The following is a 25,041-nucleotide window of genomic DNA, read 5'->3' on the forward strand; positions in this document are numbered from 1 at the left end:
ATTAACTTTTTTTTCAACATGCCATTTCTGTGAACCTCTTTTGGCTACATTAGTTGGTTCATTTCCTGATAAGTTTTGATGGAAGCAACAGCTTTTCCTGAAGTTCACTGTCACAAGGCAAAGAAAACTGACTCATTCGCATGCTCACAAACACAGTTGACCTAAGACATGGATTCACAGTACTGACCTGCCCTTTCATGTCAGGAGCGATGGGGACTGTGGGCCAGATGGTTGAGTAGACGCCAAAAAACACCAACCAGATCAGCATGCTTCCCCACACTGCTAGATGACTGAACTGTGGAAGAAACAGATGCTTAGATGGGTCCTCTGTTAGCCTGGTGATTCACTCCAGCCCACCTGCTGTGCAGTACCCATCCCATATCCATGCTCCTTCCCTTGATGGAAAGAATGTGAGGAGACCCCAGTCACTGGATACCTCTATCTTTCTAAGTCCCTTGTCTTCAAATATTTAATGATGAATTTAAATTACCAGTAGTTCAGATTATCCTGTAATGAAAGTACTTTGTGCCCCAAACCTTCCTCTAAGATACTTGCTTTATAAAACAAGGGCTTAGACATCTAATGAGAGTGTGGTAAAACATGCAAATGGACAGGATATTTTTATTTTTCACTTAGAGATGCCATCTGTTCTATTCATTTTGCAAAGAGTATTTTTATTTAAAAAGGTTAGAATAGATAATATATTTTAAAAATATTTAAAAAAGTTATTTGATAGAGTTTTAAAACTCAACATATAATTGTGCACATTTATAGGAACAGTGTGATATTCTGATACATGTATATAATGTGCAATGATTGGAACGGGGTAATTGACATCTCTACCATCAAAAAATAATTTATTAGTGTTGGGAGCATTCAAAATTCTTTCTTCTAGTTGTCTCAAAAGATACGATTAATTGTTATTCACTCTGATTACCCTACTTTCTATAGAACATTAAAAAATATTCCTCCTACCTGCTTGTACCCTGTAACTGCTTACTATCTTCTCCATCCCTTCCTCCCCCTTCTTCTTGGCACCAGTAACTAACAGTCTAGTCTCTACTGCTATGAGATGAAACTGGGATATTTTATGGCTTTTTAAGCTGTTAATTTTTGTCCTTTGTACTCTTACTATGATCCTTGAATTCTCTCCCCCTTTTATTTAGATTATCAGTATATTATTGTATTTTTAATAAATAATTTATTGAGAATTTCACACATGCATATAAGGTGTTTTGATCAAATCCATGCCCACTCCCTCCCATCCAACTCCTCCCATATCTTCCCATCACTTTTTTCTGATAACTTCATGTACTCTTTCTTCTTCTTTGATTTATTTACCTTTTTTAAATGGGGCGTTTGGATATGCTAACATTTCCCCCTCTGAAGAGGTAACCCTAAAATCTTTTAAGGATTAGATAAAAGCTCCCAAATATCTTTGACATTTTTTGGCCTTTGGAATGGAGTAGGTCGCTAAGAGGCCCAAGGACATTGTGAGTTTTAGGCAAGAAACTGGCTGCTTTTCTTTGGGGTCTTTTTACCCTAACTGCCTAGCGAGTTCCTACCTCCTATTCTTATCACACCATCCTCTGAAGGGGTCACCCAAATTGCCAATAGGGAATCGGGATGCAGACCATTCTGGCTTCTTCCATGCTGAACAGGGACGCAGGGTAAGGCAATTGGAGTACCCCTTCAGTGGGTCTATCTAAAGACTCCCAAATTGCATAACTCTTGTCTCTAAGGGGAAAAGAAAGTCCTTGAATCATGAATAGGAGATGCGAAGGAGAAGTAAAGGCAAGAGTAATTAGCATTACAAGTTCTAGACAGGGAACTAGACAAAAGTCAGACCAGGAATTTCTTCCAAAAGCATCCCTCTATTGGGTTCCTCCTCATTTTTCTTTTGTCTTCCAAGGCTGGACTCAAGAGTGATGGACTCAGGATTTGCTTTCTATTGTGATAGTACCACATGGAAGCAGGATCCAGGGGCTCTCAGGCAGTCCCCTGTGTTCTCAGGCCCCCTGGCAGAGAGAGACCAGAGGGAGGCCAGAGCTTGGCACTCTCTGGCAGTCTGCCTCTCTTTTTCTTCTATTCCTCATAATCCAACCCATCAGTAAATTCTACTTTTTAGATTTTATTATTTATTTATTTATTTATTTTATGTGTATGAGTGTATTGTCTACATGTCTGTAAGTGCACTGGTGTTGTACAATGCCTGTGGAGGTCAGAAGAAGGCATCGGATCTGGAACTGGAGTTATGGATGGTTGTTAGCGGCCATGTGGGTGCTGGGAATTGAACCCAGGTCCTCTGCAAGAGCAGCCAGTGCACTTTAACTGCTGAGCCATCTCTCCAGTCCCAGGTTTTACTGTTTTAAACAAATACTTTCAGAATCTACAATTCACTAACCACCTCCTGCAATATTCTAGGCTAAGTCACTATTGCCTTCTGCCAGGAATAACTGCCATCGCCTCCTCACAGATTTCCCTGGTTCCATAGTGATCCCTCACCCCACCCCATCATCTGAGCAGGGCATATGGTAACTAAGCCACAGCCACACGTGACATAAAAAGAAAAAATGTGAAACACCAGTTATAAACCCCACACCTTGGAAATTACCAAAACACTTGAAAAGGGTTTCTGATAATACAAATGTGGAATAGCTATTTAAATTAACAATCTATAATCATGAGCAATAGTTTTACAGAAGTATGTTTTAAGGATTCAAAATGTGATAGGTTTTAGGGGAAAATGACAAAACTCTATGTTCTATAATGCAATAAATTATTTGAAAATGCACACGAAGGACAGTATGAAAGTGACACAGCAGAGTGCTAAAGGCGATTGTCTCTGGGTGCATAGTTATGTGGAAATATTAAAATTTTGTTTTTGCTCTCCTGAATTTTCTGTGTATGTGTGAATGTATTGTGTATGTTTGAGTATTTGTGTATTTGTGTATATGTGTGTTTGTGTGTGAGTGCACATTTGTGTGTCTGTGTATTGTTTACAATCAGCATAATCATTTGAAGTCAGGTGACTGTCAACAGCTTTGAGCTGTACTAGGTGCCAAGCAAAGGAAGATTCAGGAATGGGTAGATTGCAAATTTGCCCTGATAAAGATCAAACCACAATTTTTTACATGCAAAATTTCAAATAAGACAGCTACATACTGTTTATTGTGTTCTCCAGGGTTAAATGGAGGTCACTACATAAATACTATCTATAGTAGAGAGAGAAATAATTCCAAAGAAAACTCACTTTAGTCCAAGCTGTCGTCTCCAAACCAGCTTTCAGACAAACGGTAACCACAACATACTGTGAAAAGAAAGAGGAGTTTGGTACGATGTCATATTTCTCAGCTATTCCGGGCTTTAAGGACTACATAATGCGTAACTGTTTACAGTAATTAATTTTAATGAGGAAAGGCTTGCATAAAGGGACCAGAGAAATAAAACCCACACGTGCCACTTAAGAATGGCTCAGCAGTGATAAACGTACCGTGTAAACTATGTTCCCAACAAACAAGTAGTCTGTGGCTTGGCCATTGGCTAGAGGCGTGTCTGGAAAACAAAGAAGCTACGGTTAGCTTCCAGGAGGCAGAGGTGGCAATCTTTTTTTTTTTCAGAATATAAATATGGAACTCTAGAAACATCTACCAAAATGAAGGCATTTTGAAATTGAATCTTATGTGATTCAAAGGTGCTTTCTCTTTGTAACTGTATTATTTTTCATTCTAAGTTTTCTTCAAATGAATGAAACAAAAGCAGATTTCTAATCATAACAAATACTTGATCTTCACTGAAATTTGTATTTTTATAAAATCAAAATCTCTTCTTGTCTGACTTGAAAAAGAGGGCAAAATGGGTAGGAATAAGAATATGTTAAGTTTCACAGCACTGGAATGTCTAAATTTTCACTTATTGTTTCCTTTCAATTTTTGCTAAACTGGAACTATGCACCAACAAAAGGAGATAATTACATGAATACAAAATCAATTCATAATTATTGAATGTATTTTGGGAGGCATTCATTACTTGCAACTACATCAACTTCTGGGAAGGAAAGTAATCCAGTGAGAGATTTTCTGAAACATAGCTAGGATTTTTTTGTTTTGTTTTCTTTTTTGAGACAGGGTCTCATTGTGTAGCTCTGGCTGGCCTGGAACTTGCTTTGTAGACCAGATCTGCCTGCCTCTGCCTCCCAAGTGCTAGGATTAAAGGTGTGTGCCACCACGCCCAGTTTATACAGCGAAGGATTCTAAAGCTTTTTTCTTCTGTTTCATTTCTTTCTTTACAAGAGTGACTCTAACTGCTTCTGAGGCAGAGCTCTGCTTCGATTGTGTGACTCTGCCTTGGTGAGACCTGCTCTGAGAAATCTCATTCTGACCAGAGAGTACAAAGCTATTTTAAGGTCAGGAATGGCTTCTTCCAATAACATTCCCTCCCATTCCTTTTCTCCTCAGGTCCAGATCTGTGGCCCAGAGGCAGGGTGCATGGGATTTCTATATTCATACTGGGTGCTTGTTATCCATGCACATTGGGCTACTGACTTACTCATCTACTAGTGGAAGACTCCCAACCTTATGAAAGAATCTGTGTATTTTTCTAAACAGGTGTGATAATTATGTTGAGGTGCAGGTGGGTCTGGTAATGGGGGTCCCTGAATCCAGCTCTTGGCATATCTTTGCTCCTGGTTGTAAGACATCTGTGACCAGGGGAAGATTAAGCACAAGAGGCACCAGGGCCATATCAATAACAGGTCTCAACTGAGATGACTGTTAGTGGGGATGTAAGACTTATACTAAATCAGAGAGAGCTTCTACCACAGACTTAAAAAGGAAAGCTCTTGAATCTCAGAGGAGAGGTGGTAAAGAGAGGTGAGAAGGTGAGGTAAGACCCCATGGTGAGAAAAACTTTAAGAAGGGAGATGCTAGATTGACTTCAGCAAGATAACAAACTGATCTGTGGGTTGAATACCCCAATCTGAAAATCTAAATTCTGAAGTGCTTCAAGATCCCAAAGGAGCTTTTAGATTTGAGATTATGGATATTCAACCAGTGAAGTCTATGTAAATATTCAGTAGATAAAAATCTCTGAAATAGGAAACACTTCTGGTCCTAAGCATTTTAGACAAGGGATGCTCACCTTTAACTTGCAAATAGCCATTCTAAACTTCAAGGGTTTACTTTCCAATAACTGGTCCTAAAGTTATTTTTAATAAGAGATGAAGCACTGTTAAAGCCAGGCTTCAATACAATAACACTTGAGATTAGACAGGGATTGCATATTAAGTCACTTCTGTGAAAAAACACCATAAGCAAGGCAGCTTATAGAAGAAGAGTTTTTTGAACTTATGATTCCAGAGGACTAGAGTCCATAATGGTGGGGAAGGCATGGTGGCAGAGGTGGCCAGAGCAGAAAGATGAGGGATAACAACTTCAAGCAGGCACAGGAAGCAGAGAGACACTGGAAACCTGGCAAGGCTTAAGAACTCTAAGTCTGTCCCCGGTGCTTCCTCCAGCAAGGCTACATCTTCTAAAGCTGCCCAAAACAGTGCCACCAACTGGGGACAAAATGTCCAAATACTTGGAGCCTATGGGGAACATTCTCATTCAAACTACCACAGTTGTTTCTTTGATTCTAAAATTACATACTTGAAAGGAATAAGGTTATTCTTTTATGTATTCAAATCTAGCCAATACAAGGCATTATGGGAACTGGGAAGTGAAAAGACCCTTATCTCCATGGGGTCTGAATGAGTAAGGAGAGTCATACACTCACACACAAAATTGACATATAGCCAGGTGTGGTAAGTGCCATGAAGAAATATAAGGTAGATGACTTCAACACAGAATGACCAGAGGCTATTCTTTTAGTTAGGGAGGTGACATGTGAGCAGGTCAGAATGACATAAGGGAGTTAATGAAATGATTATTAAGAATGAGAAGGTTCTGGGAATGAGGAGAAATTGCTAAGAATTGGAATGAAAACAGCACTTGATGAGTGCTGTGGAGTAGAGACACTGGGAGAAGTAACATGAGGGCACTCAACAAACAGCCAGAGGCTAATTGAGGTAGGTCGTATTGAAGAGTCTGCACTCCTCTGTTGACTACTGCAGGCTGACTGACTACCACAGGCTGAGTTACTACTGCAGGGTGACTGACTACCTCAGGCTGACTGACTACCTCAGGATGACTTACTACTGCAGGGTGACTGACTACCTCAGGCTGACTGCCTACCACAGGCTGACTGACTACGACAAGCTGACTTACTACCTCAGGCTGACTGCCTACCACAGGCTGACTGACTACGACAAGCTGACTTACTACCTCAGGCTGACTGACTACCACAGGCTGACTGACTACGACAAGCTGACTTACTACCTCAGGCTGACTGACTACCACAGGCTGACTGACTACGACAAGCTGACTTACTACCTCAGGCTGACTGACTACCACAGGCTGACTGACTACTGCAGGGTGACTGACTACCTCAGGCTGACTGACTACCACAGGCTGACTGACTACCTCAGGCTGACTGACTACCACAGGCTGACTGACTACTACAGGCTGACTTACTACTGCAGGGTGACTGACTACCTCAGGCTGACTTACTACTGCAGGGTGACTGACTACCTCAGGCTAACTGCCTACCGCAGGGTGACTGACTACTGCAGACTCTGAGCCTATAGTGAAACGTTTCTGAGCATGCTCTCAAAGGAATGGTGCAGCTCTTAGAGGCAAACAGATCATAGGTGATCAAGGAAGAGAGAGTGACAAATGCCCATCTGGCAAGAACGGCAGTCATCCATCCAGATGATGGAGGGTGATACTGGTGACACCAGAGCTGTGCTGTCCAATGTGGTAGCCACTAGTGCACTTAGTTTACCTTTAAGCTAATTGAAACAAAATGCAGTAAAATAAAAAATTCACTTCCTACCAGGAGCTTGGGGGGTGGTATGAGGATTGTTCCTTAATGAGAAGACTTCCAGTTTTGAGGTGATGAAAACATTTGCCAACAGTGGTAATGTTGCACAGCAAGCTCAGTGTGAGGAATGTGTCTAAAGTATATACTTAAAATGGATAAAATTGCCACGTTTATTTTATGTATATTTATGCATATTACCACAATGTAAAATTAACAAAACATGGATCATAGAGTCCAAATAGAACTTTTAGGATAAAAGAGAGCAGTAAATCTTTCTAACCTCAGATTTGGCTATGATTTCTCAGGTACCAAAAGCACAGAGAGAAAGGAAAGAGTGGATAGATAAGACGATCAGTTTGAGACTCCTATGTTTGAAATGACACCAGAGAGAATGTGGGGGGGAAAAGAACGTAGAAAATATTTGTACACTATATATCTGACAAGGGACTTATGTTCAGGATATAAAAATCAAACCCTTACAAGTCAACAATAAACAAACCCTGCTCAATTTGAAAATGACAAAAGATCTGAATAGGCTTTTTTGTATTTGCAGAGAAGATATGAAAATGGGTAACAGTGATGAAGAGGAGCTCAATATTGGGCATCAAGGAAACAGACTCAAAGCCACTGTGAAGGATCACTCCATACCCACTAGAATGGCTAGACTAAAAGACAGTTAAGAGTCAGTAAGAGTGTAGAACTGGGATTGTCTACACTGCCAGAAGCCGAGTAAAACTGCAGATACTTTGGGAAACTGACAGGCGGTTCCTAAAAAAGACTGCACATTTGTTACATGACCTGGCAATTCCCAAGAAAAATGAAAACATATGAATGAAATACAAAAACGTACACATGAATAGCATTCCTAATTGCCCATCACAGTCTAAAATGATGAATAGCATTATTCATTATTCACAGTAGCCTATTCATAACTCAAATGTCCATCAACTGGTGAATGAACAAATAAATGTCCATCACTTAGTGAGTGGTGCATCAATACAATAGAGTATTATTAAGAAATAACAAGGAACGAAGTAGGGTTATATATCACAACACGGATGAACCTTGAAAACCTTATATGAGTGAAAGAAGCTAGACACAAAAAGCCACATGCTGTATGATTGCATAAAATGTCCGGAAGAGGAAAATCTCTACAGACACAGTACAAACCAGTTAGCTGTCAGGAGCTGAAGATGTTTGAGAGGAAATGTGGAGTGACAGATTTGGGGGTAAAGAAAATATTTGAAAGTCAATTATGATGACAGCTGCATAGCTGGAATTGTACCCTTCAAATGGGCAAATTTTGTAGTATAAATAATGAGGTATAATTCTATCAATACAAAGATTTGGCTCCTCAGTCACACTTGCTACATTTCAAATGCTCACTAGCTGTACGTGGCTAGTGGCTACTGCATTGGCAGCAAGCACATAAACCATCACCATCACCAGAAGTTCAACTGGGCAATGAAGGTTTGGAATGACCATGTCAGAGTGCTGAGAAGTGATAGAGACTGGTGGATATTTTGAAGTAGAAATGAAAGTATTTGTTCATGATCTGGAGGCAGAGTAGGAAAGAATGTGCACAATCGAGGTGATGTCCATGTTTCCAGCCTGAGCACTGAGGTAGACTTGATCATTGACTTGGAATGGAGAATACCAGCCTGGTCATTTAGCACAAGATTGGCTGAGAGAGGAGCACAGGGGAACTTGAAGCAAGAGCTTGGCATTTTCAGCTCACAACAGGAAGAATAGCTCATAAGGCAACACAACTATACTACAAGAGAAGGAATAGCCATTTAATAAAATGAGGTACAGAGAAGGAATTAGGATTCATGGAGAAGATCCCAGTACAGAGCATTAGAAGACCCTGGTGTAGCCTCCCTCTCTTCTTCCAGTTCTGTTACACAGTTTTTAAAGTCTGAGGTTGACTTCCAAGATCCTTATAGATGATGAGGAAGATGACAACATTAAGGGAAGTGACCTCCAAGGCTCCTTTTGGGTGGGAAATCTAAGATGCTATTACCTGCTAAATCAACCCCATGCATTTTGTGACAGAAATGCATCTCAGCTTCCTGTTCTCTACTAAACTCAGGATGTATTTCCCAGAGTCCAGAGAGGCTCTTTTAATTGAAATGAGCAATGACGTAGTGCCTTGGTGTTCTGCCTACACTAAGCCATGGGGAGCCTGGAGAAAACTCTGAGCAATGGGAGAGTAAGAAGGCTGGAGGTCTGGGCAGAAACATCAAAGTTTGCAGTTATAATCAGATAGCTTTTTGTTGTTTTTTTTTTTTTTTTTTTTTTTTTTTGAGACAATCCTCAATGCTTTCTTTTCCATAGTGCTGAAGATGAAACTCAGGGCCACAAATTCCCCATTGTTCTCCCCTTAGCTCTTGTTTGTTTTGGTTTGAGACAGGGTGTTGTTATATAGTCTAGCTGGCATAGAGCTTGTGATCCTCCTGCCTCTGCCTCCCCAGTGTTGAGATTAGAAGTATGCAAAACATGCTCAGCTCCAAACCTCCTTTCAATATCAGTATTTCCAATGTTGGCTGAAAAGCCCTAAAAGAAACATAGCGCTTAGAATGAGTCCTATATTTTAGAATGTTCCAAATTTTATGCACACACATATAATAGACAGAAAACTGTTAGCTATATTAAGGAATCTTGTGTGGCAAGCATGTTTCATAAGCATTTGCCCTATGACAGGCTCCATTCTTAGCACTTTTCATAGATCAGCTCCCTCAATACTTCAACAACTGGAAGAAACAGTACTGTGCACTGTACATTCAGATGAGGAAAGTCCAAGGTCATATAGCTGATAAGAAACTATAAATGGCTTCAACAAGACTTTGTCCTCATTGACTTAGCAAACTGGACCCCCCCCAAAAGGAGACAACTAAGGGGAAAAATAACTAGAGTAAGAAGTACTTATCTGAAATACCAACACCTAACTCGACAGAATGACACAGGCCTACAGTCCCAGCTACTCAGACAGCTGAGGCAAGAGGACTGCTTGAGCCACAAGTTCAAGGCCAGTACACTGAGAGGAAGGGAGGAAGGAAGGGAAGCTCCAAATCTAATGTGAAGGAATTCTCAGTATTTGGGGGAGAGGATTGAAGTGGTCAGATAGCCTTGTACGGAAGAGATTCTTACCACATAAGAAAATAGGGTAAACAATTTAGAGGCAGCAGGACCCCAAGTTCTGGACCTTTATTCTGAGCTAGTGTGGAAAGTATCCTTAGAGCCCCTCAACTTTGGTCCTATGGACATTCTGTCAGATTTCTTTCTTTCTTTTTTCTTTTACTATTTTACTTCTAACCAACCTCTATAAACTGTATACACCAGTAGGGTTCAGGGTTACACTCTGAGATATGCATACAGTATACACCAATCAAATCTGTCCTGAAGGGCACCATTTACTTTCTGTCAACCCTCTGGCAATCAGTGGTCCCACTTAGGCCAACCCCTGCAGTTGTGTATGAGATTATGTCTCTGTATTTGTTTACCAGATGATTCTGTTGTGTGGCAGTGAGGTGGGTGTGGGGGGCAGTGGGCTGTACTGTGCATTGTAGGATATTAGATGCCAGGAGCACCCCAGTAGTAGCACCTCTGTGATTGTTAAAGCCAAAAATACTTTTAAGGCTGAGGAAATGGCTTAGTTAGTAAAAGTCTTGCTGCATAAGCATGAAGACATGAGTTCAGACCCCAGCACCCATGTAAAAAGCTGGGTGTGGTGGCACTTGTTTGTATTTTCAGTGCTATAGAGATAGAGACAGGAGAGTCCTGGGGCTCCCTGGCCAGCTAGTAGCTGAATCCCTTAGCTCTGAGTTTAGTGAGAGACCCTGTCTCAAAAAAAAAAAAAAAAAAAAAAAAAAAAAAAAAAAAAGAGGAATGTGGCCAAAGAATATTGAATGTTTATTCAATATTAATCTCTGGCCTCCACATCCATACACATATGCATCCCCCCACACACAAGTACACACACACACACACACACACACACACACACACACACACACCAAACAATAATAAATGAATGTGTCTCCAGAGGTGGGCATGGTGGTACATGCCTGTAATCCCAATACTCAAGAGGCTGAGGGAGGAGGATAGTGAGTTCAAGGCCAGCCTGAGTTGCAGAGTGAGACGCTATCTCATGTAATCACAGTGAGACACCCAGGATGAGGTGGGTACAAAGTTGGCAGGCTTCACAGGGCCAAAGCTCATTACCCTGGGGATGGGGCTGCCATGCGGGGACAACACACTCAGCAGAGGAACCCTGAAGACTCTGGGATACTTTGCTGGCAACCTGGCCTGAGCAGAAAGCACACAGGCATATGGAAAGGTGGTTTCTGACCATTGTGTCTAGTTTCCTGTGGTGCTAATGTTGAGCAGGTCCTGAGCGAACGCTACTGGAATTCAATAAAATAATTATACTTACAATAGGCTGAGCGTTAAACTTCCAGTGAGGACAGGGAAGCCCTGGCATTTCAGCTTATCATTTCAATGAGATAAACTCAACAGCACATTTTAGCTTGCTGCTTAGCAAAGAGCAACTCTTTCCCCAGTCTACACTAATAACATCTGGAAATAATTTATTCCATTTGAGAACTTCAGACCAAATGGATATTCAGAGACTTGTCCAGAGTGTCTGCAAAGACAGCATTCTTTAGTAATCCAGTTGTCCAGCCTGGACTCTGAGTGAGACACTGTCTCACAGAACCAAACCAAACCAAACCACAACAGCCCATGGAATGGATGGCTGTGTTTCAACTGTTTCAGAGGCAAACACCTATGGTTGGCAGTCCTTGTTAAAAACCTGCCAATAAATTCCCCTCGAAGAACAGAAGTCCTTGGGGGACAAAGCATACCCACAGCGGCACTGATGACTACTTGAGGCCTAAAAAGCCCAGTCCAGTTTACCCAGAGACAAGTTTCAAACGAAGTATTTCTCCTGCTTTATGTAATCTCAGCACAGTTCTGATTCTGCATGCCTCTTTGGAGAGCATCTTTCCTGGCATTTTGCTGTCTTTGCTTTATTTGCTTTAGTCAAGATAGTTAAAATCCCAAGTGAACTTTCTGAATGGGGCAAGAGCTCCCCAAACCTAGGTGTCTAGTCAGGTTCTGCAAGCCAGGCTTTCTATTTATCTACTGTCTGTCTGTGCCAACCAGAGTGGGCATGCTCTTCAGGAGAAAGCAACATGGAGCCAGACAGATGAACATTTTGGGGGCGTGTGGCAGTGACAGGGTAAAGGTGTTTCAAGCAGAAGGCAAGTCAGCCTCTCAGAGGCAGAAAGTAAACACAGGGGTAAATGGTGAGCTGATGAGGTGATGCAGACCCACTGTGGAAGTCCCCAGGGTTATTATTCACAAGGCTCTGAAAAGGTCTCTTTAAGAGATAGTTCAAAGTGCACAGGGTGGACATTGACCTCACCCACCTGTGTTTTTTCCTCCTAACCATCAGGAACTGAGCTCTCTACAGAAACCCATTATTCGTACACAAAGGCTGAAAGGAACCAGGGGAAAGATGAGAAGACCTCACCTGCCCACTGCCTCAGAACAGCTGGCTTCTACTTGAACCTGTCTGAAACCAGAGAACCTTGCAAATCCTGGATCAGATCCACTTGTAGAAGAGGACAGACGCACTTACCTATTCCCAAAGTTCAAGGGATGGTTTCCATGAGTGAAGTAAAGAAGCAAACTTCCCATGTGCTGGGCTTGACAACATCACGCCCAGTGCAGAATGATCTGGGACATTAGACCCAGCACCGTGATGGTGCTCAGGTCATACTCAAGAGATGGAAACACTGTCCTGAGAGCAAGACATTCCCTCAGACACAGGGCAGTCTGAGGCTTCAGGATGCATGGGTCTGGGGTGGCTGATGAGTCTGTTTTTTGAGACTTACATTTGTAATTTTTCATTTGAACTCAGAGACCATCACAATGTAGGGATGGATAACAAGGTCTGAAAATACAGTCACTAAAGTAGACTTTTGTGAACAACTGGGACAAAAACCAATCAGGCATTTCATATTAGTATTAAAAGCCCCCAAAATGTTGCAAGCAAAATTTCTTTGAAAATAGTTGTGGGAAAAGCCATGCTTTGTAAGTAAAGTATCTCATTTTCTAAACATACAGAATGACCAAGGAACTTCTTTAGGCTATTCCAAAGGACTAGGCTGATGCCATTTCACAAAGATGCCATTTCAATGAAACGTTCATTAAAAACATTACATCATTATCCAGCCAAACCACAACATGTATTCAAGAATGGCTCTGACAAAAGGCAAAACATTATAGTATGGTGCTGTATGGTGAAAAAGATAGGGCTTGGTAATCATGAAACCAGATGGGGAGATTTTCAAGTGTATTTCTGATGGAATAAGAATCAGGGAACAGCTGAACTTACAGCCACAGGCATCTTGCTCCCATGGACAGCATTGGGGGCTGGGGAGGCTCTGGAGAACCGGCACAATTCCTTTGTCATCAAAGCTTTTGCCAAGACATTCTGGTCAGAGCTCATGCCAAGTTCCTGCCTTTTTCTCCTATCCTTTTGATTCAAGACTTCCAAAAGCACAAATTTCAGAGCAGTACAGATTCCAGACTCTGAACCGGTTCCCCACCCCCCACCTAAGTCTCTGGGCCTCTTAGAATTCCAGAGGCTCAGAGGAGGTGTGACAACTAGCTACTCCTAGATTTATATCAAGGGCAAAGATGTAGTCCAAGATTGAGATAACTCACTTACAAATAAACTTTCAGAACCAAACCTGCTCACATGGCTGTACTATCATTAACACTATTATTTCTGCTTCCAATTTCACATTCATAAAGGGAACATTTATTTTTTCCCCCCTTCTTTGTAAAGAGTGGTATGAAATGTTGGAAAGTATTCCCTAAAAAGGAGGGTTTATACAAGTGTTAGTGATTATAATTACATTCATAACCGGTGCTGGGTTAAGTTCCTGGTTATATAAGCCTTCTGCTGGATTTTCTCCTCGATGCTGCCTTTCAGCTGGATGAAGTTAAGGATATGGAACTCAAGTTTCAATCTCTTCACTTTTGTTTACTAAAAATAGAGTTGAAAGGGAAGTAAAAACGAGAGAAAGTAAACTTGATGCTGATGCCACAAAGCAGTGAGGCCACAGATAGGCTTCCTTCTCCTGGTACAGAGATGAGTGGCACTCCTCAGCCTCTGGTACCTGGGTGGGGCCCATAACAAATTCCTGTCAATCAGATATGAGCAGAAGTGACGGATTCCTTCAAGAACAAATCCTTCTGAATCCTCCCCTTCTAACGTGGAAGCTGAGGGTGAGCTCAGGGGACATAAACTCAGGGGAGCCCCATGGCACTGAACCAACTACTGCAGGAACTTGGTGTGGTAGGACATGCAGACATGGAAACCACTGCATGACAGAGATAGTCATATATAGAGACCCCTCTGTAGGAGAGCAAAATACCTGGCCCTAAATATATTTGCTCAGCATATTTTATGTTGACTACTCACAGAAACTGTAGACCTCTCTAAGCACAGGAATAATTTTGAAAAGCTGTCCTTTTGTTAAAAGAAATTCACATGTAGCTATGTTAGTAAATAACAGGTGGAGACAAAAGCCTTTCTGATATCCCCTCCGCCCAGGAACGATCTGGCCTCAAGATGAAAGGGTGGGGAGTTTGCTGCTTGAACCCCCACACAGATGAAACAGATGGCTGTCACCTGCACTGAAAGATGGCCTTGCTGGCTGTGCACCTTCTCCCCCAAACTTCCATAGCCAGAGCCACCTTCTACCCACCAGAAGACTGTGTACCTGCTCCTGTGTCACACTCTATAAGGTCAGCTACCTTGCCCTTCTTTGAGTTCTTTGTGTGAGGCTTCCAAGATTAGGCACACAATGAAAATTTGCATGTTAGCCAGGCTTAGGGACCCAGGTTTGTAATCTCAGTTATTTGGGAGGCTAAGCTCAAGACCTATCTGGGTTATTGACTAAGTACAGGAGACCAGACCACTCTGGGTAAGTCAGCAGACTCTACTTCAAAATTAAAAAGAATAAAACAAAAAGAAGGCTGGGTATGTAGCTCAGTGGTACAGGCCTTGCCTAACATGGGTGAGGTCCTAGGTTTAATACCAGGTATGTTAAAAAGTTGAAAAGTATATGTTCTTTATCCTCTTGTTCATTTAGTAGACTAGAATGATTTCAGAGAGTTTAAGACTTCCTTACAACTGAAATCAGGAGGCCAGGCATGCCACACAGGAAAGTTCCATGGAGTATCCCAGGAGGAGGCTAGAGGGTGAGAGGGTGGAACATGGCCAGAGCCTTCACTGGAGTTCTTAGAGAAAGGAATGATCAGGGTAGGACAGATATTGTGAACAAGTTTAGGGTTATAGCAGTTTGAATACTTTCAGCAGGCGTGGACCATGGGTGTGTTGCCTGATACTGGTACAGTGGTCCTGGCTGACCAGGGAAGAGGAGTGTTGGCTTAGTGAGAGTCTCATGAGGAGATGCCTGGAGGCGAGTCTGTATGTCAAGAGCATGTCACTGGCCATTCTTAGGAATTAGCCAGCCCTTGAAGGCAGCCTCTCCTGCATCAAGGCCTCAGTGCCAGAGCATCAAGAGTATAGAAAAACAGAAAAAATATAGTTATGCCCATGACCAGTGCACTCTTGAATGGGAGAAAAATAAACAACTGAGCTTCTGGCCAACATGACAAGAACAGAACCTTGGGATCCTGACTCATACTCTGCTCCACTGCCCCTTACTCTGGGAAGCAGTCTTTATGGTCCAGAAGGTTAGGGTTCTTAGGAATACATTCCATCTGACCTCCCTCTTCAGGCTGTCTCTGGACATGAGTTCCAGGAGAGAAGAGAGTCACCTGTCATGAGCACTACTGTGTCCCCAGGACTCGGAAGGACCCTAGTCTACAGAATGAGCTCATTGATCTTTTTCTTTTTCTTTTTTAAGTGAGTGAATAATTGAATTTAAGAAGAACACTGGCAGTCTTGTCTAAATTCAGCTTAAGGTGAAATAATACAAGTCATTAGGGTTTATAGTCTACACAACATTCAAGTGTATAGTATCAAGGTAGAGGTCATAAATACTTTGGGATAATATGACTCACCAGTGTCATGAGCAGAAGCAGAGGCAGTAAGCTGACTTTTATTTTATACACATGGACAGTTATTTCACCAGTATCTAAAACACACCTGATCTTATTGTAGTAACACATTCATTAAAGTACACAATTGTCTTTTTTAAAAATGTTGACCGACCCTATTTATTGATCGGTGTCGATATTTAAGTATCTACCTGGTATATTTTCTTCTTAAAAGTGAAGAGGTTATATCCACTGTGGATTCTGGGAAATTGATATCAGTATTTTAAAAGAAACTTCCTCTTCTGATAAGTATTTTCTCTCTTTCCATCTCTTTCTTCATAAATTTCATCAAGAAAAATCTGAAATATTTTTTTTCAAATAAAAATGTATTTTATGTTCTTTTGCCAATGACCACATTCCACTTTAAGGAGGGCTGCTCAACTATGTAGACTGGAAATGCCAGTGGAAAGCCGAGCATGGCCTGACACCAAGACTCTTGATGAGTACAGGTGTCTGAGAAGGTGGCATCCATGGTCTTAACCTAAAGTTACTTTTCAGATCAAAGCGCAGAGGCTTTAGGCAAACCACAGGTGGAAGCTTGAGGGTGAGAGGACTGAGAGAAATCTGATTTATTGACTTGCTTGAGAGGAAAAATTTATTTTGAAACTTAAAATGAATCATCACAAACTCCTTCAGCAAGATTGCTTTGAAAGGCCTATCCAAAAACCACTCAAAAATAAGCAAAGGAAAAATTCTTGGAAACAGTCTAGGAAACCAACATCCTGCCCACACCTTCTCAAGACTATTTCTTCCACTTGATCATGTTGCCGTGACAACAGTGAACAGTGCTGACAGGTGCCTGAGCCTCTTGCCACCAATGGTAGGAGAGGACTGCAGAGTACAAATCACTGATTTTGTCACATAATCCACATGGTGGAAAATGACAATGCAAAGCCATTCTAAGGGCCTCAGTCCTGGTCAGACAGAGGTCCTTCAGGGCTGTGGATATGGATGGGGCTAAGGGATGGCTTCAGGGCACACCTGAGGGAGGAGGGAGGCAGGTCTGAAGGTACTCTTGTGTTAGAATGGAGCCCCTCTGCTTTGGAAGCCTCAAATTGGTGCTGTGTTCTTATGCTCTTAGGGAGAGGAATGGATGCATCTTTTAAAATGTCAGTTAAAAGCAATAACAGCAATCCTAGTAGTTGAGAAGCCCAGGCTAGGTAGGAAGGATACGCGATCTGGAGTCAGCCACGGTCTTCTGCTCATAAACCCTTGCTTATAAGTACCATCAGAAAATAAAATGCACTGCGAAGATGAAGCATAAAAAGGTTTTCAAGACAAAAGAAAATAATTTTGCTAGAATGCTTGGGGAAGTGAATCTGAAAGCAGAAATTTTTATTTTCTGATCTAAATATTGAAGGACCTTTGAAAGAAAGGAGTTGGAAGGGACTGAAGGAAGAGCTCACAGGGCATAATAGACTGTGTGCGTTCTTTCTGGTGCGCCGAGGTTAGAGGCTGTAAGTGGGATGAGTCATTCCTGTTTGAAGCATGGAACGTAGGACACAGAAACAAAGATGCTTGGAAACTTTATATTCTTTGGTTCTTTGGACAATCCAGGGCCTTGTCTGGTCAACATTTGCAGTTAATTTTCCCAGGGGGATTATGACTATTTGAGAGGGATGAAAGAGTGGCATTTTATAGTCTATTTTCATTTTCTGAGACTCAGGATAGGTATCTCATCTTGGAGGCCATGTTTCAGATGTATTAAAAAGTGTGAATGAACACAGGCTGTCAGGGTGTTCACTCATCCTTCTGTCCCTGCAGAGACTAAAACCAATTTGGAGAAACAGCCCTCAACCACACAATCACCCCAAAAGATTCCCGCCAAGGAGAGGGGACCCTCAGAAAACAAGGAGTAGATTCAACTCGTAAGATCTGAAGGACTGTGCACACAGGTACTGGAGGCTTGGAAAGGAAAGCTCAACCAATTAACAGTGGATTTCAAAATCTTGGGCGAGAGGCATCAGTGTTTCCTTAAGGTCAAAGACTCAGTTATTATAAATTGAGTGCGGAGTTTCTAATATTTATACAGAAAAGGTCAAAACTGGCAAGATCTACAGGCTACAGACTTGGAACTCTCATGTCGGATTTTATGTATGTGTTCCCTATCAAATGTGCTCTTGTGATCTCATGTTGGGAGGTGGGTGGTGAACTCGCTGGCCTCAGAGGGGCTGTGAAGTTCCCTGCTGACGGCTGAAATCATGAAGCCATTACCGTGCTCCAGTGCTTTCATGGGAAACCAGAAGAGGATGAGGGAGTGGACCAAGGCGTTGATGCAGTGACCCCAGAAAACCTGCAGGAAGACAAACCAAGGGAGTCAGAGCATTCGGGACTCTCGACCTCTGTGTGCAACTTGCAACAGACAAGGCATTGTGAAGGCTCCTGGCAGGAGGCTGTGTGCTTCTGCGAGAGGCGTTGTGGGTCTCAAATTTTAAAAAGCCCAGAAAAACATCTGTTTCCTCCTACATACATATAGATGGCTGGACTATCTCCAGATAGTATTACTTTACTACAAAATATGTGCCTATATATAGATGATACACAATCCGTCCATATCTGAAAACCAAGCTTCCATACATGAGCGTTCTCCATCATAAAACAGGCAACACTTTATAATCACTCAGAGGAAAGGGCTTAGGCTCCAACTGGATATAAGGAACTAAAATAGTGTTAATTTTGAAAGCATTAAAACCCCTTTTACACATAAATTCTCATTTTAATTTTGCTCTTTGAAATCTTAAAATGCCTGTCATTCAATTTTTTTCTATCATTTGTGGTTTGGGGTTAATGCCATGTATATAAAAAAATCTGTTTGGAAGCTGTCGGGATGGCTCAGCAGGTGAAGGTACCTGCTATCAAGCCTGAGGACCTGAGTTCAATCTCTGGGACTCACATGGTGGAAGGAGAGAACCAACTTTTGAGCTCCATATACCATGGGTATACCCCCTTCCCCACATACACACGAAATAAAGTAAATTAAAACGGTGAAAAGGTTTTCTTTTATTTTAATGTTTAAAATGTAAAACAAAAGGGCACAAAGTTCAGTTCGCTCTAAATAGTAGCTTCATGGGCATTTCAATCTTTATTTACTTTTTGAACCCAAGCTCAGCATGTGCTGTACCACCAAGTGGCAGCCTAGCTCCTTCCAGTCATTTTTTTAACTACTGAGATGACAGAGCTATTAAATACAAGTAAAATTTGCTTAACAGTCCATAAGTTGTTTTGGGAATTGTTGCACAGATGATTAAATAGCGGTTAGACAACAGCAGTTAGAAAAGAGTAAAAAACATCGTCATAGGAAGACAACTGGATTTATCTGCATTTTATTTACCTTTAGTTTCCTGTGGTGCTTGGGTTTGTTGTTATTTATTACTTATTTATTCACTTATTGTGGTGGTTGGGACCAAACCTAGGGCTTCATGTGCTAGGAAATGCTGTACCACTGAGCTGTTACCTCAACCCATTTTGCCTCTTCTCCCTGACCTCTCTAGGTGCCTGCCTAAGACTGAAGCATCCCCAGTTTCCCCACTTTTAACGTGGGTTCATTCTTTGCTCACGTGCCACCTCTAAAGCTCTCAGATTTCAAACTCTAGAGAACAGATTTGATTTATGTAAGCAATGCAGAAAATAAGGTCGTATTTCCCCATTCACAGACTCAGTAAACAAAGACTGACAAGTCAGTCACCCTAGTCTGTGTGGAAGACAGAAGAGCCTGCTATTTTTTCTAATCTTGGATACACCTATTAAACCTGCCCAAAGATAAAGTTGCTCTGACAGTCACCCATCAGCAACATCTGCTCAGAAAGAGCTTGCCAAAGTGGCTCAATGTATCCTCATAATCCTCTCCCACTCAGTACCCTGACCAGGCTATGGGCTCACATCCTGCCTCCTCTGCAGGGGAGGCTCACGGTTTCCCTTCAGGCAGCCACACCTAACCTACATTACCACTTTCAGCGTTTGTGTGACAGGGGGCCATGGCACGGGCCCACTTTGGCATTCGAGACTGTTCTACCAATTTTACATGCAACCCATCTTCTGTCTGGGTCTTCTCAGGACAACCTATATAAGGTTGAGCATCCCTAATCTGAGAATAGCAAATCCCAAATGCTTCAAAATCTGACACTTGTTGAGCACTTGCTGAGTATTTACACTTGGATCCCATCTCTAAGACATATAATATATGCAAGTCCATGCTCCTCAAGAAAAACCCTCTGAAATCTGTAACACTACTGGTTCTAAGCACTTCAGATAAAGATGTTAAACTTGCACCTGGATACTTTCCATTTTCTGGTTCTCCAGTTTGGAAAAAAAAAACAAAAATAATACTAATAACAACAAAACCACAGCATTACAGAATTGATTTGTGCACTTGTATCTAGCCAAACTTACTAACTAAAGGAATACTTCCTTTAAAATTAGAAACCAAGAACTAGGGGGGTGGGGGGTGGCTCAGTGGGTAAGAATTCTTGCTGTGAAAACAGGACTTGAGTTTGAATCCCCAAACCACGTAAAAGCCTATAACTGCAGCACTGGAGGGTAGAGACAGGTAGATCCTAGAAACTCTTTCTAGCCAGCCCAGCCAATATGGTAAGTAACACACACACAGAATTAAAAGCAGCAGGGGGCTGGAGAGATGGTTCAGTGGTTAAGAGCACAGGCTGTTGCAGAAGACCCAGGTTTGAATCCCAGCACCCACATGGTGGTAACCATCTGTAACTACAGTTACAGGGGATCCCACACTCTCTTCTGTCTTTCTCAGGCACCACACACATGGGTACATTTACACACATGGAAGCATAACACTCATACACATAAAATAAAAATAAATAAATAATTAAGAAAAATTAAAAGCAGCAAAAATCAGGCTCACACCAGCTTTTAACCCAGGTCTGCATGAAAGTAGAAGACTTATTCTAAAGGACACAGCTCAGGGTGCTGCTGTCCTCAGGATATCTGACCTGTCAGTGGAAGGAAGAAGACAGGTGGGTAGACCGAAGGAGCCAGCCCGCAAGACAGAGTATTGCCTCAGGGGGTGTCCCTAGCTTCCAGGTCTGTATGTAAAGGGGGTATGCCCAGGCCTCACAGCTTCTCAATGTGCTCTTTCAGGCATCACTTGTCTCATGGGCAGAAGGACAGAGGCAGGGCTGTCCTGCTCTGGTGTCAGCTGTTTGATTGCATCATTTACCTTTGTGTTGAAGCCTTCAGCATTCTGGGTTATTTTATAGAGCTGTGGAAACCTGAGCATGCTCTCCTGAGTACAAGATCTTTCGAAGATTCCCAGAGTGAAGGGTGGCAACGCGGTGAAGATCTGTGTGGAGACAATAAGCCATTAGGAGTGGCCCTTGCGATTTGCACAGAGCCAATGTTTCAGATTCTGTCCAAACCTGAGACCCTATAATTCACAACTAATCAGACGTCCTTCAAACAGAACAAAGGAAATAAACAAGTGACCACTTCTTACTGTTAATCCATGTAAATTAAAACGTGGAATACTAAAAACCAGAAATACCTGATGAACTCAGAAATCCTGTTTGGTGAATGGCTGGCTCCTGTGTAGGCTGAGTAGCAATGGAGATGCACACCACAGTTAGTCTGGGAAGTGCCAGGCATTCTGTCAGTGCCAGCTGCACAACTTTACAATTTTCCTCCTGATATATCTTCAAATTTCAGGAAGCACAGGTATTTCACCCATTTGTTCACTCAACAGACATTTATTGTGAATGAGATATGGGGCAGACACTGTGGTGAGCGCTGGAAATTCAGATTCCTAAAACTGAGGATGAGAGGTGAGGAATCTGCGGAGCTCTGTCTACTGCAGAGGTGGTGACTTGGGACAGCAGGGTAGGGCTTGGCAAGGTGGCTCAGTGGGAATGGTGTGGAGAAGATCGGCACAAATGCTATGGGCAGACTCAAGTCAGAGTATGTGACCTACACAGAGTTGCACCTACAGGATATGGCAAGATGATGCCAAATATGGGCAAGGGTTACCTCAGAAGCTTCCTGTGAGAAGAGTGCCCCTTACTAGCTATGAGGCACGGCCATTACGTTTTGGGGAAACCTGTGGCACACAAAGGATGGTGGCTGACTGAAGACACAGTGCAGAGATGGGCAGGAAACTAAAGAAACAATCTCTGTGATGCTGAGGTCTTGTGCAGATAGAGGCTTTTACAATGCCAACTTTTACTTGTTCTCCCTAGGGGTCAAATGTGCTGGAAAGAAAGCTAGATGCTGAAGAGGGGTTTGGAAGGAATGAGCCATTTTAGTCTGGGACATGTGGGGCCCTGGGTCACTCTCTGACTTAGTTCTGGCATGGTTCAAAGAGACTGGGTCACTTATGATGTAGTATCTGCTTTGACTGAATCCATACCCACAAATCCAACAAACTCTCCAGCTGTGGAATCTGATATGTCTCTCTAAAAGAATACTGAACTCACATCAATTAATTGGAGACTGTGTCTCTGGCCAGCAAAACAAGCATTTTCCTAGTCTGCTGGGATCAGATGTATACTGAGTAAGACCCGGGAATCTTTCATGTGCTCCCTTTGGCCTAGGGCTGATGGAAAGCAGTACTGAGAGAAGACTGAGAATCACTGCTGTCACTTCTCTGTAGGAACAAAAGCTAGGTGTTTCATGGCTAGCAGAAGGCACTCCCACGAACCATCTCATGAGCTCTGTGCACACTGGGTTCCTGCTTTTACATCCAGTGTCCTGCATCAATCCATGTGTGTGCTAGCATGAACTCTGATGGCCTTTTCTTTGCCTCTTTAACTTGAGTCTCTCCTCTATCCACTTCAAGCCCTCTCTATCCCTCACTACTGGCGCACAGCCCAGCATTGCCCTACCATCTTTCACTCTGCTTAAAGCATATGACAGCCACATTTATAGACTGGTTGGGGACCATGATTTGTTTTACAAAAAGGAGACATTACACACATTTATCTTCATCATTGATTTCTTGCTAAACAGTACATCATGGAAAGCCCTCCAAGCTCATGGACTTGACACTAATGCATTCTTTTTAGTGCTCACATAATAACTCATAGCAGGGATGTGCCATGGTTTTGAGTTATTCATCCACTGACAGGCATTCATTTTGATTTCAGTTTTTGTTACTATAAGCATTATGTAATAAACTTCTATAATATGTTATACCATATATGTTTTCCTTTTATTTCCATGGGAAGGAGAGCTGCCGGGTATAAAAGAAAACACATAGTTTAATTTTTATAAGATGCTGCCTTGTGGCTTTTGTTAAAGGAGTCCAATCTTTTATATGTCCCTTTGCAGAGGACAATCGTGACCTTTCCCTTGCTTCCCTATCTGCGGCCCTTATATCTGTCTTTTATTACTCTCCTGTCTGAAAAAGTCAAGATATTAACTCTTACTTTAAAATTTTTACATTTCCCTGTTTACCAGTGAGTCTGCACATGTTGGCCATCTGGGTGTACAGTTCTGGGCAGCATCTAGTCAGGTCCTTTGTCTACTTTTACCATGGTTTATCCCTTTTTCTAAGAGTCTGTCAATTACAATGGACCCAATGTTTTTTTTTTTTAAAGGTTTTTCTTTTTTATGTTATAAAACTACATCTAAATGCATTCGTTGTCTACTGTTTTATTCAATGGCTTCTTTTGCAACATAAAAGCTTTTAATTTTAAAATGGTGAAGGTACCTTTGGAGTGTCCAACTGTGGACAGAGTTTCCCTGCCCTGGAGCTTATGTGTAGGTTCCAAAAGTGTCTTGGGGGATTCTTGTGGTTTTATTCTTCCCTGTTAAAGTCTTTAACATATTTGGAATTTATTTTTCTATATGGTATATGCTAGGAATTCATTTTTCCCAGATAGTGAACCAGATGTGAAAACACAATTAATTCATACTTTTCCACCAAGTTGAAAAATCACCATTAAAGTTTATTAGATTCTGTTATAATAGAGTTCTAGATTCTAGAAGTGGGATCTATCTCTAGAATCTCTGATTTATTTGTCTAAGTCTATGTCAGGAGCACATTGATTTGTGTTTTGTGCTTTAGGGGATAGTGTGATGTTTAGTAAAATCTACCCTACTGATCTTTTTAAACGTTTTGAGTATTTATTCTCAAGTACTCATTAATCTCATTTATAATTTCTCTAATCTCACACAGCTCCTCTTTTTCCCCCAAACATATGTGGACCATGTAAATTTATACATTAAATATATTATCTTTTCATATAAGAAAACAATATACCTTTCTATACAAACCTTGGTTTTTAGTCTGTATTTATTTATTTATTTACCCTTTTTTTTGGGGTGGTACTAAGGATTGAATCTAAGGCTTTGTATATGTTAGACAAGTACTTACACTGAGCTATATTCCCAGTTCTATTTCTTTTTAAATTCTGAGATAGGGAGAGTTGCCTAGGCCAGACTTGAAATCACTTTGTATTCAGGTAGCACTTGAACTTAAAATCCTTCTGCTTCAACCTCTGTAGTAATTAGGATAACAGGCCAATAATATTTGGGTTTTTCATATGGATGCTATAAAATTATACCTATGTAATTTACAATTAAAAAAACTTAAGAGACAGAATCATGTTATGTTACCTAGACTGAGCCCCAAATCCTGAGCACAAGTGATCCCCTCGACTCAGCTTTTCAAGCAGCTGCGGCCATAGGCACATGCCACCCTCTTCAGCAATGTGTAAGTTTAATTACTATTTGAAAGGAATTATTAGAATTTGTGCATTTTTAGGAGCTCATTGGTAGAGTTAAAAAAAATAAAATTATTGATTGCTGGGTCAGAAAAAAAAGCTACTTTTATACCATTATCTGGCCCTTTCTAAATTCTTATATCACTCTAGTATTTTTGTGTCAGTTTCTTCTGGGTTTTCTGGATAAACAATCATATCTGAGCACATTTATCCAACTACAGTTTAGTTTGCATGAATATTTGTATAAGGATTGAAATTGCTCATGATTTCCCAATATCTGTAATAGCTATTT

General features: G+C 41.5%; 1 protein-coding gene across 1 annotated transcript in view; it reads right to left on the minus strand.

Annotated features, from left to right (window-relative positions):
• Atp8a2 (ATPase phospholipid transporting 8A2) overlaps positions 1–25,041 on the minus strand; it is a 604,547-nt gene that overhangs the window by 169,600 nt on the left and 409,906 nt on the right. Inside the window, exons 28-32 of the mRNA XM_008824989.2 lie at positions 21,251–21,373; positions 18,280–18,358; positions 3,494–3,555; positions 3,254–3,310; positions 188–295 (exon numbers count right to left, since the gene is read on the minus strand). Coding sequence (XP_008823211.1) covers positions 188–295; positions 3,254–3,310; positions 3,494–3,555; positions 18,280–18,358; positions 21,251–21,373 — 429 coding nt within the window. The remainder of the gene's footprint in view (positions 1–187; positions 296–3,253; positions 3,311–3,493; positions 3,556–18,279; positions 18,359–21,250; positions 21,374–25,041) is intronic.

This window comes from Nannospalax galili, unplaced genomic scaffold (genome assembly GCF_000622305.1).
Source record: "Nannospalax galili isolate Female #2095 unplaced genomic scaffold, S.galili_v1.0 scaffold488, whole genome shotgun sequence".
NCBI lineage: Eukaryota > Metazoa > Chordata > Mammalia > Rodentia > Spalacidae > Nannospalax > Nannospalax galili.